Source organism: Globicephala melas, chromosome 9 (genome assembly GCF_963455315.2).
Source record: "Globicephala melas chromosome 9, mGloMel1.2, whole genome shotgun sequence".
In the NCBI taxonomy this organism is placed as follows: Eukaryota; Metazoa; Chordata; class Mammalia; order Artiodactyla; family Delphinidae; genus Globicephala; species Globicephala melas.
The window spans coordinates 45682891-45695238 of NC_083322.1; the positions used below are offsets into that span (position 1 = coordinate 45682891).

At 38.3% G+C, this 12348-nt stretch overlaps 1 protein-coding gene across 2 annotated transcripts in view; it reads right to left on the reverse strand.

Moving 5' to 3' along the window:
- ZNRF2 (zinc and ring finger 2) overlaps window positions 1-12348 on the reverse strand; it is a 104910-nt gene that overhangs the window by 45805 nt on the left and 46757 nt on the right. For both annotated transcript variants that reach the window (XR_011377725.1, XM_030857452.3), the window contains exon 2: window positions 5840-5935. Coding sequence is in view for 1 of the 2 variants with exons in the window: in XM_030857452.3 (XP_030713312.1) it covers window positions 5840-5935 (96 nt within the window). In the remaining variant the exon portion in view is untranslated. The remainder of the gene's footprint in view (window positions 1-5839; window positions 5936-12348) is intronic.

Consider the following 12348-nt stretch of genomic DNA (forward strand, 5'->3'; position numbering starts at 1 on the left):
GCCATGTACCTCTCTATTACACTCTGTAATTTCCTCAGATCCATCTTATACTTTACTAATTCTCCTTGCAGCTCTGTCTAATCTGCTGCTTAACCTATCAGTTGAGATTTTAATTTCAGTGACTAATGTCTAAAGAGTTCAAATCTCATCTTATTCACAATATATCTTGTTTTTTACTTACTTCTTATTCATTTTTTAATGATTTAAAAACAAACATTTTGGGCTTCCCTGGTGGCTCAGCAGTTAGGAATCTGCCTGCCAATGCAGGGGACACGGGTTCAAGTCCTGGTCCGGGAAGATCCCACATGCCACACGGAGCAACTAAGCCCGTGTGCTATAACTACTGAGCCTGCCCTCTAGAGCCCATGAGCCACAACTACTGAGCCCACGAGCCACAACTACTGAAGCCCACGCCCCTAGAGCCCGTGTTCTGAAACAAGAGAAGTCACTGCAATGAGAAGTCCGCACACTGCAACGACCCCACTCACCACAACCAGAGAAAGCCCACGTGCAGCAACGAAGACCCAACACAACCATAAATAAGTAAATAAATAAATTTATTTTTAAAAATAAATAAAACCACTATTAAGGAATCCATATTTTGTGGTTAAAACTCAACCACAGGGCTTCCCTGGTGGCGCAGTGGTTGGGAATCCGCCTGCCAATGCAGGGGACACGGGTTCGATCCCTGGTCCGGGAGGATCCCACAAGCCGCGGAGCAACTAGGCCCGTGTGCCACAACTACTGAGCCTGTGCTCTGCAGCCCGTGGGCCACCACTACTGAGCCTGCGCTCCACAGCTACTGAAGCCCACGTGCCTAGAGCCCGTGCTCCACAAGAGAAGCCACCGCAATGGGAAGCCCACGCACCACACTGAAGAGTAGACCCCACTCGCCACAACCAGAGAAAAGCCCGCACGCAGCAATGAAGACCCAACGCAGCCAAAAATTAAAAAAAAAAAAAATTAAATAATTTATAAAAAAAGAAAAACGTAAAGAACACTCAGCCACAAAAATTAGTGCAAACAGATGAACAGAGTCATCAGATCAGACAGTAGATCTTCCACAGAAGGCCAAGGTCACACAAACTTAGGCAATGATAACTACCTCCTTATTTAAAATTCTGCTCCGTAATTGACAAATATATTTTTTAACCTTAATTATAAGAGACATGCCAATTTCAGAAAGCCTCCTGAATTCAGAAAGATTAAATTGTGTGCGTTGGAGTGCCGGCGGCGTGGGTGGGGGTGGGGGGGAGGTCTTAAAACCAAGAAAATGTAGTATGTAAGGCAGAAAGCAAGTTTGTAACTTAAAATGAGACCCACAACTGCCTGAAAAGCCAGAAAGCAATTACAGAGGGAGAAAACACGTACTTTCTTGCAAACATGCTACACGGTCATTAGAAGACTACATGTGCACACTGGAATCAAGCACTGACTGTCTGCTGCAACTTTTCTTCAACATCCAAGTAAGTAGATAAGATACACTCTCCCACCGACAGCACAGAAGATGAGATCCTTTTCCCTCACTTTTATTATAGCACAAGTTCGCTTCGAAATTGACTCAATCTTTGGGACTGACGTGTACACACTGCTGTATTTAAAGTAGATAACCAACAAGGACCTACTGTATAGCACAAGCAACTCTGCTCAATATTCTGTAATAACCTAAATGGGAAAAGAATCTGAACAATAGATACATGTATATGTATAACTGAATCACTTTGCTGTACACCTGAAACTAACACAACATTGTTAATCAACTATACTCCAATATAAAATAAAAATTAAAAAAAAAAAAGAAATTGGGGCTTCCCTGGTGGCGCAGTGGTTAAGAATCTGCCTGCCAATGCAGGGGACACAGATTTGAGCCCTGCTCTAAGGGCTCCCACATGCAGCAGAGCAACTAAGCCCATGCGCCATAACTACTGAGCCTGCACTCTAGAGCCCGCGTGCCACAACTACTGAAGCCTGAACACCTAGAGCCCGTGCTCCACAAGAAGAGAAGCCACTGCAAGCCTGCGCACCGCAACAAAGAGTAGCCCCCGCTCGTTGCAACTAGAGAAAGCCATGCACAGCAATGAAGACCCAATGCAGCCAAAAATTTATAAAAAAAGAAAATGACTCAATCTTTCTTCAAAAATGATTACTTTAAAAGAGTAATATTCATCTTACTCTGTCCATAAAGTCAGTCTTCTTTCTGATGATTTTGAAAAGCTCTCTTTTGATTCACTATATAGGTTTATAATTAACTCTCAGAAGACAAACTTATTTCAAGTTACACCTCCTTTGGGTGCACATGCACACACAGAGTACTAACTACAAATAAAACAACACAAAGATTTCTTAAATACCGAGTTCAATCACAGAAGTCTAAAATGAAAACTGAACTTTATATGATGCAAAACATGCTATGATCCAGTAAAGTTTAAAGACCAAGAAAATCCAAGAGTAAAAATTTGCTATCAATATTTATTTCACATTTGTTTGTTCTGAAATACTTTAGAAGATGAGGAACAAGGAAATAGAGACTCTATGCTTGCAACATTTATATTACGTTTATAAGACCATACATCAAATTACTAGGTCCATGAACTAAACAGTGAAGCCCATGAAAGAGGGGAAAGTATATGAAGCAGGCAGTCTCTGACTTAAGGGCTATCTATCTACGAACACTCATTGTGTCATTCTGAACTTTTTTTCCATTCTGCCAAAAATACCACCTGCAAATACATAACCACTCACATCACTCTGAATCATTTCCTGCCATGATTGCTTTGGACCTCCTACCTGAACTTCTGCTGAGCCAGTTGCCTAAATCCTGAGAGCTTTCACCTGGCGAGTCAATTTTCTTCTTCAGTTGCCAGGACTTGGGTATTTGAATATATTACAGATTAAAAAACAATAAGAAAGCTTCTGTGGGCTAGCCTGGTAAATCAAACCAACATTCAGAATATCATCTCTGTGAATATGAATTTGAAACTCCGAATCACCAAGTTATAGTCAAATTTCTGGAATTCATCCTATTCAGGAGTTTGACTATAAATAATACCCAAAAATAAATAAATAAATAAATAAATAATACCCAGCCTGAAAAATAAGCCCAACTATTCTCCTTGCTAACTGTGAATGTCTGTAGACAGTTCAATTAATATACATTTAACAAATAAATTGAAAAATTATAGATCTAGCTACTTTAGGAAAGGCTGCAAAAGGTTTTAGTTGATAAGCACTACACTGAATAAAATTCTTGTTTGAGTATTAACACAATTTAGAGACCCAATCTCTCTAATGCATCTCTCTCTACGAAATCAACTTTTTGGAATTAAAATATGAAGCTGTTAGGAGTTCAGCTGACTAAAACGATTCCATTTCAGGATTCTCCAGCTCACCTTGTTCTAAACTTCATAATAATCCTAGATTATTGCTTGGGTGTTAAAGGGGCTGGTTCTCACACAGGCTCATATCCTTGATAGATCAGATTTTGGTGACTGAAGGGTAGCAGAATATGCTACCCTAAAATATGCTTCTTTGGCATAAGGATTATTTTTTAAATGACTGAGAAATAGCAGACTCAAGAGAAGCTCTGAAAGTAGAAGTTACCCTTTAGTAAGGGAAATATACGATTTTAAAAAGCTCTTTATTTTATATTGGAGCATAGTTGATTAACCGTGTTGACAGTTCCAGGTGTACAGCAAAGTGATTCAGTTATACATATACATGTGTCTATTTTTTTCCCATTTAGGTTGTTACATAATACTGAACAGAAGAACTCTCCATTTGCAAGGGTGTCTTCCTTCTCACTACCAGGAAGAGGAGGAGGGCTGCTCTAAATCACAAAGTTTACTCCCAAGAGAATCTTCTCAGTGGAGCAGGCACTAACCTATATCCACGGAACAGACCTCTTGTTTGTCATGATTTTCCTGGTGACCCCCCACAACTGGCCTCCCCACCCTCACTTTCTTCTTTGTCTTTAGCTGAAGATGCTATTTAAGCCCACACTCTAAATCACCTTGGAGATCAGCTCATTTTTCCCCTGGGTACCTCCTATGTACACCAGGAGGTATACTTGTTAATAAATTTGTATTTGTTTTCCTCTTGTTAATCTGTCTTTTATTACAGGGGTCTCAGCCAAGAACTCAGAAAGGTAAAGGGATTATTTTTTCCTCCCCTACAGGACTCTGCCTTCAAAACCTTAGAATTCTCCTAGCCTGTGATGGGAAAGTACATTACCAATCTGCCACCTCTATCTAACCTAAACCCGTCAATCACAGCTCCTCCTTCTTTTAACTCACACTTGGCCACTGTCCACATTTTAAAAATTCAAGAATCATATATGTTTATAAAGAAGCTGTTTTTGCCTCTTGTGAATGTTTATGGACGTTAATCTATAGGTAACAAATTAAAAAATTTCAGGTCTAACTACCTTAAAGTAGGAAGCCATTCTTAAAAATGGCTGCAACTTTATTTACTTTTTGCATTAAGTTTACTAACTTCTAAATTGGAATACTGTCAAATATTTAAAACCTGAATTCTTGGATCACAGTATCCCCAAGCAGAGGGTTACATATTGCTTTTTAAGCCACCACACAAGTGATCTAGTAGAAAACTTTAATGACTTGAGCACAGTTAAATCAGGAAATTAAAAACTGCCAAATATCAACACATAAAAAGACTATATCCAAATACACTACACAAAAAGTAAATAAACAGAATACTAAGATTATATGCAAATATATTATATGGTAAAAGGAAATACACTTGGCTTTTAAAATTCAAGGCCAGAATCTTAAGATTTAAGGATATTTATTTTAAAAACACTTGTAATAAACAAAATAATTATGGAGGGTAATGATAAGATAATAGAGTAAGTATAAGAAACAAGCCCAATCAATTTTACCTCAAATTTTGAACCTGAATAAAAATGTCTTTTATTTCTTAAGTAACTGAATCTCAATTAGATTATGAAAAGTAGCCAATTCAATTTCCTAATGCAGAAAGGTTTATATATAATAATCAACAGGTACATTTACTATTCAAAGGAAATGCTAAAAGCTACTTTTACTTATACACTGGAAAATGGGAAAAAGTGCTCAATTATTACTATTATAGTGTGGCTGAAGCACTACCTTATCAAGACAGAGATTCCTAAAACATTTTGCAAAAAAGCTACTCAAAATAACGTGTTCACTTCAGTGTTAAATTTTACCCCGACAAGATTTCTGTAATCTGAGGAGAAATCTCAGATTATTGACTAAGTGTTACTACACTGATTAACCTTTGGTTGATCCTAGGCTGTAGCATCCACGTGTTTTATTCATTGCTATATTCCAAGTTCCTAACACTATATACCTCATACCTGACAGGTACTGAAAAAACATTTGCTGATCAAGAAGTCGATCTTTCAATTGGCTTCACTGTTTACTGGTACTCTTCTTACTCATTCTATTTCAAACCAAATTTTACATTTGAAAAATCTAAAATTTCTTCACGGATTTTGAAGTTTGTCTTTTTATCTATGAAATTCTGAAAAAAGCTCTCATTTTTCCTTTATTTCATTCTATTCATCTAAAGTCACGAATGAACTATTCCTTTTTTTTTTTCAAGTCTATTTCAAAATGTACCAGGACTACATTGAAAATCTCTCCTACGGTTTTGAGTATCTGGAGATTGTGGTCAGGTAAGAATGGCACAGCCAAAGCACCAGACCTAATTAGGATACCAGTTAGCTCAAGGCTCATAGATAGCCCTTCCTGGCCTTTTAACTTTTACCTGAAACACGAAATTCATAAAATCTAAGATAATTCTAATTTAAAGTATTATTTTAAAGCACTGGACTTACCATTATAGGTTATTCTTGGCTTTGTTAAACACATCACAAGATGCAAATCCATTTCATCTGAGGGTACAAATTTTGAGCATACAGGACACTTAAATCCTAAAAAGTAAAAGAAATCCATGTTACTTCACTATTTTGAATATCCAACTATGCTTTTTAAAAAAGCAGGAAGAAGAATTTCAAACTTCAATATTACACTTACACTAATACACTACCTATGTGCAACTTAAGTTGGGAAAACAGTTTGTGACTATAATATCTGACTTAAATCAGTTTATAAACAGCATCTGATTTCAAATAAAACAAGCTTAAATGAGGAGAATTTAGTTCACTACAAAACTCTTGCACCCTTTTCTAATGTATGGGTCCAATCATTCTTGTTTCTAATTTTTTACATTAATCTGAACTTACGATTTCATTATAATAGCTGTTTATTCTGACCATCCTTACGGAAAGTACCTTTCCCAGCTTATAGTATAATTTGAGTCGCAAGGTTTTATAGCTAGGTAGTACCTTAGAAACTATTCTACTCCACTGACCTTTAAAATATTTATCTAATGAAGAAAGTGAAGCCTTTCACAGAACAGCAAAATCAGGTCTAGAATCTATCCTGACTCCTAGTATAGTGGTCTTACGGCCATACCATGCTTCTGAAGTCACAATGCAAACAGAAAATAGCACCAAACAGCAGATTTCTCGTCAATTTTGATACAAATATTAGCTAGTTTCCTACAATATTCAATCTGTACTAAGTATTTGCCTGAAGTACTCTATTAAAAATAAACTGGTAGACTGAAGGAGGAAATGTTATGCATTCAGCTCTATCCTGCTCCCTCACTTACCAAGAGTAACTGTCCATCCATGGTTCCCTGCTGCTTCCCTGCTGACCTACTGCTCCCTTCTCCAACATCCCCAACCTGCTTGAGAAGTGAACTGATCCAAGAAAGTCCATTTATGGTTTGGTTAGGAACAACAAACCAGGGTGGCACAAAAAGATGGTCTGGGCCAATTTGTTTTTAATGACTTAAGAAACAGCAAGAGAGTACACTGGTCAGCTGTAGACAGCTGAAGCAGAAAGGTCAGAGAGACTTGGGTGGGGTATCTATTCTGTAGTCTGAATTTATAAGAGAACAGAAACTATCAGTAAGCACAGGAAAATGGTTCACATGGAGATCTTAGAGCAGATGTGCAGAGAGGAGCAAAGTGCTGTGAAAGACAACAACTAATAAGAAGGGTGGTGAAAAAAAAAACCAGTCCCTAAAGCTGCCTCAGATTCTGGTAGCTCTCTTTCTAGTACATGTGTGTTCTTACAGACATTCTCCTCCCTTTGTCGTGACATGAAACTCACTGCAACCCAACATGTCAGATTAGAGTCATACCTCGTGCAAAGCTTTACTGAATAAGAAAAGGTTTTGGCATGGGTACTTAATCCAGTTATTCAACTTCTTAAATGAAATACATGTTTTTGAGCACGGTTTTTCACACTGTATTAAATACATTTTAAAAGAAAGGAATAAAGGTATGTTTACTTCCCACTTCTTCAAAACTACCAAAATGAGAAAGAAGAAAAAGCAAAGGGGATTAATCTAAAATTAAACTACAAAATAGCTATAATCCCCAAACACAGACTATAGCAATACTGCAAAATATAGATCAAATGGGGAGAAGACAAAGAGACTCTCAAGCAGCATTCCTATTTCCAGGACCAATAATAATCTTTTGCTTAAAATTGTAAAAACTTTCTTCCCTTGAAGTTACACAGGACTTAAAAAAAAAAAAAAAGGTACCCAATTTTCCAACTGCTGATCAAAATCATCTGAGTACTGGCACATAAACTCTAAATTATCAAACAAAAGTGAAATACCATGAACCATTGAGAGCCATCCAACTGCCCACAAAGTAGAGCCTAAGGAGAGAAACTATGTATAAAGAACCACTGCATTTCTAATTAAATACAATGAATTGATGTGTTTCTTTCTCCTTACACCTAAAATCTACTAAAAGTGAGAATAAATATAACAAGATAAAGAACTTGAAAGGAGACAGCAGCAGATGAGAACAGATGAAGGAATTAACAGGACTGAGAAAACAGACATCCTAAGTGTCTGCAGAAGTAAGCCAATTCTCACTACATAATTCTCGAAGGACTCAGGAATCTATACCTCCAATAACTTCCCAAAACAATGGTGAGGTGTGTGGTTAAAATCTAGACTGACTGAAAGACTTAATAAAAAGGATCCCCAAGTCTCCAACCCATGACATACAGCCAAGCAACTACAGTTTCCCAAATAGAGCAGGAGAATGAAGGTCTACTACAGGAAAAAAAAAAAAAAGACCCAAAATAGATTGGCTTGAGGACACCAGGCACAGCAAGGTGAAGGGAAAAAAAGGGAATAAATAAATATCTATGTATGGAAAAGGGCCCTTCCCAACCATCTCCTTTTCTCTATCTCTACCAAGACACTGGTAGAGTCTTCTCTTAAATCAAAAGTTCCACAGAATGAAACAGCAAGAGATCCTTGTCTGTTCACAAGTCTTAGTCTTACATATAGAGCTTCCAAACAGCTTTTCAGGGCTTCTCTCATAAACATAATGCAATAAAAGAAAGAAATTTGCACATGAAAACACAGCAGAAACAAATTCAAAAGACTAATGAAAATATTTACAACTCTCATCACAAAAGGACAATATCCTTAATATACAAAGAACTCTTAAAAAAATGAGGAAAACCAAACACCTGTTAGAAAAATGGGCAAAAGTTTTAAACAGACATCTCACCAAAAAGAAAGATATGTAACTAACCCTTAAACACATGAAAAACTGCAGTGTCATAATGAAAGAAGCACTTTACTCTCAAGTTCTTCTGTTTATTTCTTTACTCTCATTTTAGTGTGTTAAGGAGGGAGGAAAGAAACACATGTGTTTATTTCACTGTTTTAACTAAAAATCCAGGTGGTTCTTTGTACATACTGTTTTCTCTCCTTGGGCTTTACTTTATCTCTACATTAAGATATCATTACTCTTCCCAGATTGGCAAGAACTCAAAAGTTTGACAACACATGGTTGGTGAGGCTTTGGAGAAACAGGTACTTTCTACGTTGCTAGTAGGAGTGCAAAATTGTACAACCTCTACAGAGGGTAATTTCACAACATCTAACTAGATTACATGTGTATTTACCTTCTGATCCTGCAATCCCACTTCTAGGATCTCTCCCTGAAGGTATGCCCCCACCAATACCAGAAAACACATGCACAGATAGAGGATTATGGGAAGATGGCAAAGTAGGAAGCACTAAGGGAATCTACCTCCCCACCTAGACAAAAATTGAATGGGCGGAATTTGTTTGAAGGAACTATTTTGGAAGTCTGGAATCTGTTGAAGGCTTGCAACTTCCAAAGGAAAGAAGACTTGGACAATACATTGCGGTTCATTTCACCTCTTAGCACAGAGACAGTTATCCTTCCCCCCATCCCAGCCACATGGCAGGCAGTGGTGCACCTGTCCCTGGAGCACCTTGCACACAGATTACAGGAGTGAGGGTAGGCAAAAAGGACCCTGTGCTCCAAATACTGGGAATCTGCGCTCTGATTGCTGATTGCTGCTTCTGATCAAGGAGGTACAAAGAAAAAGGCAGTCACTGTTATTGGACCTCCCTCTATTGTTGTAAGCCCCTTCCCCTCTAGCTGAAGAGACTTCAAGGGGATTTAAAGGGATTGTGCCTCTCTGCCCCTCTTCGTTTTTCTCTTTTTCCCCTTTGGAGAGCCAGACATTAAAGACTAGCACATTTCAAAACAATTGGTTATATGAGGAAAATTAGAAAGTGACTATGCAGATTCAGGAAAGAGTCCAAAAAGACCTGAGAAGTTTATACCTCAGGCTGACGATCCTTAGCACAGAGACAGCCTACAACACCCCCAAAAAACAATAATAAAAAACAGCAGACCCCAGGGAAGGGGCAGAATCTGATTTCCAGAGTTACCACATTATTAGATTTAAATGTCCAGTTTTCAGAAAAAAACAAAAAATAAGGTATACAAATGAACAAGAAAGTATGGCCCATTCAAAGAAAAAAAAAGAAATCAGCAGAAACTGCCCATGAAAAAGAACTGATGGCAGATATACTAGAAAATGACTTTAAAATGCCTGTCTTAGAGATGCTCAAAGAACTAAAGAAAGGTGTGGAGAAACTCAAGAAAATGATGTATGAACAAAATATCAATAGACAGAAAACTTAAATAGAAACGAAGAAGAAATTCTACAGCTGAAAAGTATAATAACTGAAATGAAAAACTCACTAGAGGGATTCAAAGGCAGATTTGAACAAGGCGAAGACAGAATCAGTGAACGTTAAGATAGGACAATAGAAGTTATCATGTCTGAGGAACAGAAAGAAAAAAGTTTGAAAAAAGTGAACAGAGTCTAAGAGAGACCTGTGGGACACCAACAAGCAAACGAAAATATGCATTTGGGAGTCTGTGAAGGAGAACAGAGAAGAGAGTAGAGAAAATATTTGAATAATAGCTGAAAACTTCCCAAATTTGATGAAAGATATGAATATGAACATCTGAGAAGCTCAACAACCTCCATGTAAGATGAGGCCACATCAGGATACATTATAATCAAACTTTCAAAAGACAAACAGATAATATTGAAAACAGCAAGAGAGAAGTGAGTCATTACATACAAGGGATCCTCAATAAGATTACAAGCAGATTTCTCATGATACACTTTGGACTCCAGAAGGCAGTTGGCAGATATATTTAAAGTGCTCAAAGGAAAAGACTGTCAACTAAGAATCTTATATCCAGCAAAACTTCTTCAAAAGTGAGGGAGAAATTTTGAAATTCCCAGATAAAACCTGAGGGAGTTTGTTACCACTAGCCCTGCCCTACAAGATATGTTCAATGGAGTCCTACAAGGTGAAATGAAAGGATACTAGATAATAACTCAAAGCTGTATGGAGAAATAAAGATCTCTGTAAAGGTCTTCAGGTCAAGAGAAACTGTTTACAAGGTGCTGTACTGGAGGAACTGCACCTAAGAAGCTTCAACCATATTTGGACTTGACTTAGACAACAAGATCCTGGACTTCAAATTGATCCCTTAATGGAATGAGACTGTCTGGGTCTTAGGAACAAAGTGAGTACGCTTTACATATGGAAGGGATGTGAGTTATGGTTGCTAGAAAGCGCACTAGCAACCTACCTATATAGAAATATACATACACACACATACACACACACACACACACACACACACACACTTATTTAGCTCAGTCCACTAAAAGAGCCTAGAAGCAATGACATTTCAGTAGCAAAAAGGATCCACCCCCAGATCTTGGGTATATCATTCCCCCCACAAAAAGCTATCCAGAGATAGCTGCTGTCAATTTCACGCGTCCTGTTCCTCACATTAAGGAGTCTAATTCTCCTCCCCTTGAATCTGGGCCAGCCTTAATAACTTGATCAATGGAATGCATGACTGATATTCTGGGATTTCTGAGATAAATCTTAAGATGGCTTGTAGCTCCCATTTGGGCCTTTTGGGATGCTCACTTTGGGGACATTCCCTCTCAAACCCAGCTGACACGCTCTGTGAATCCCAGGCACACAGAGAGGTCATGGGTAGGCATTCCAGCTGACAGCCCAAGCTGAACTCTGAGCTAACAACCAATATCATTAAGTTCCAGGCATACTGAGTGAGCTACCTTGAATGTTGAGTTACTCTGACTTTCAGATGACTCCAATCCCAACTTCCAACTGCAACTGCCTGAGAGATCCCAAGTGGGAAGCCCATCTACTGGTCCTACCTTACTCACAGAACCTCAAGACATAATACATTTATGTTTTAATTAAAACACACACACACACAGTAATTTACTGTGGCACTCTTTGAAATAGCATAATATTGGAAACACATAAGAGATTCGATGAATAAACAATTATGCATTATGCAACGGAGTTACTACACAACTATAAAAAAGAAATGAGAACGGTCTCTATAAACTGATATGAAGAGATACCCAGGCTATATTAACTGGAAAAAACAATGTGAAAAAGCAGGCATATGTTATGCTAGCTACTGTGCAAGAAAGAAGATTAACTAAGAATACATGTGTACGTGTATACCTGCAAAGAGAAAAACAAGGAAGGATAAATTTCTAATTAAGGTTTACAGGGGCTTCCCTGGTGGCGCAGTGCTGGGAATCTGCCTGCCAATGCAGGGGACACGGGTTCAAGCCCTGGTTCGGGAAGATCCCACATGCCACGGAGCACCTAAGCCCGTGTGCCACAACTACTGAGCCTGCGCTTTAGAGCCCGCGAGCCACAACTACTGAGCCCATGCGCCTAGAACCCATGCTCTGCAACAAGAGAAGCCACCACAAGCAGCCCTCGCACCGCAATGAAGAGCAGCCCTCGCTCGCCACAATCAGAGAAAAGCCTGTGCGCAGCAATGAAGACCCAACACAGCCAAAAACAATAAATAAATAAAATTAAATTTTTAAAAAAACT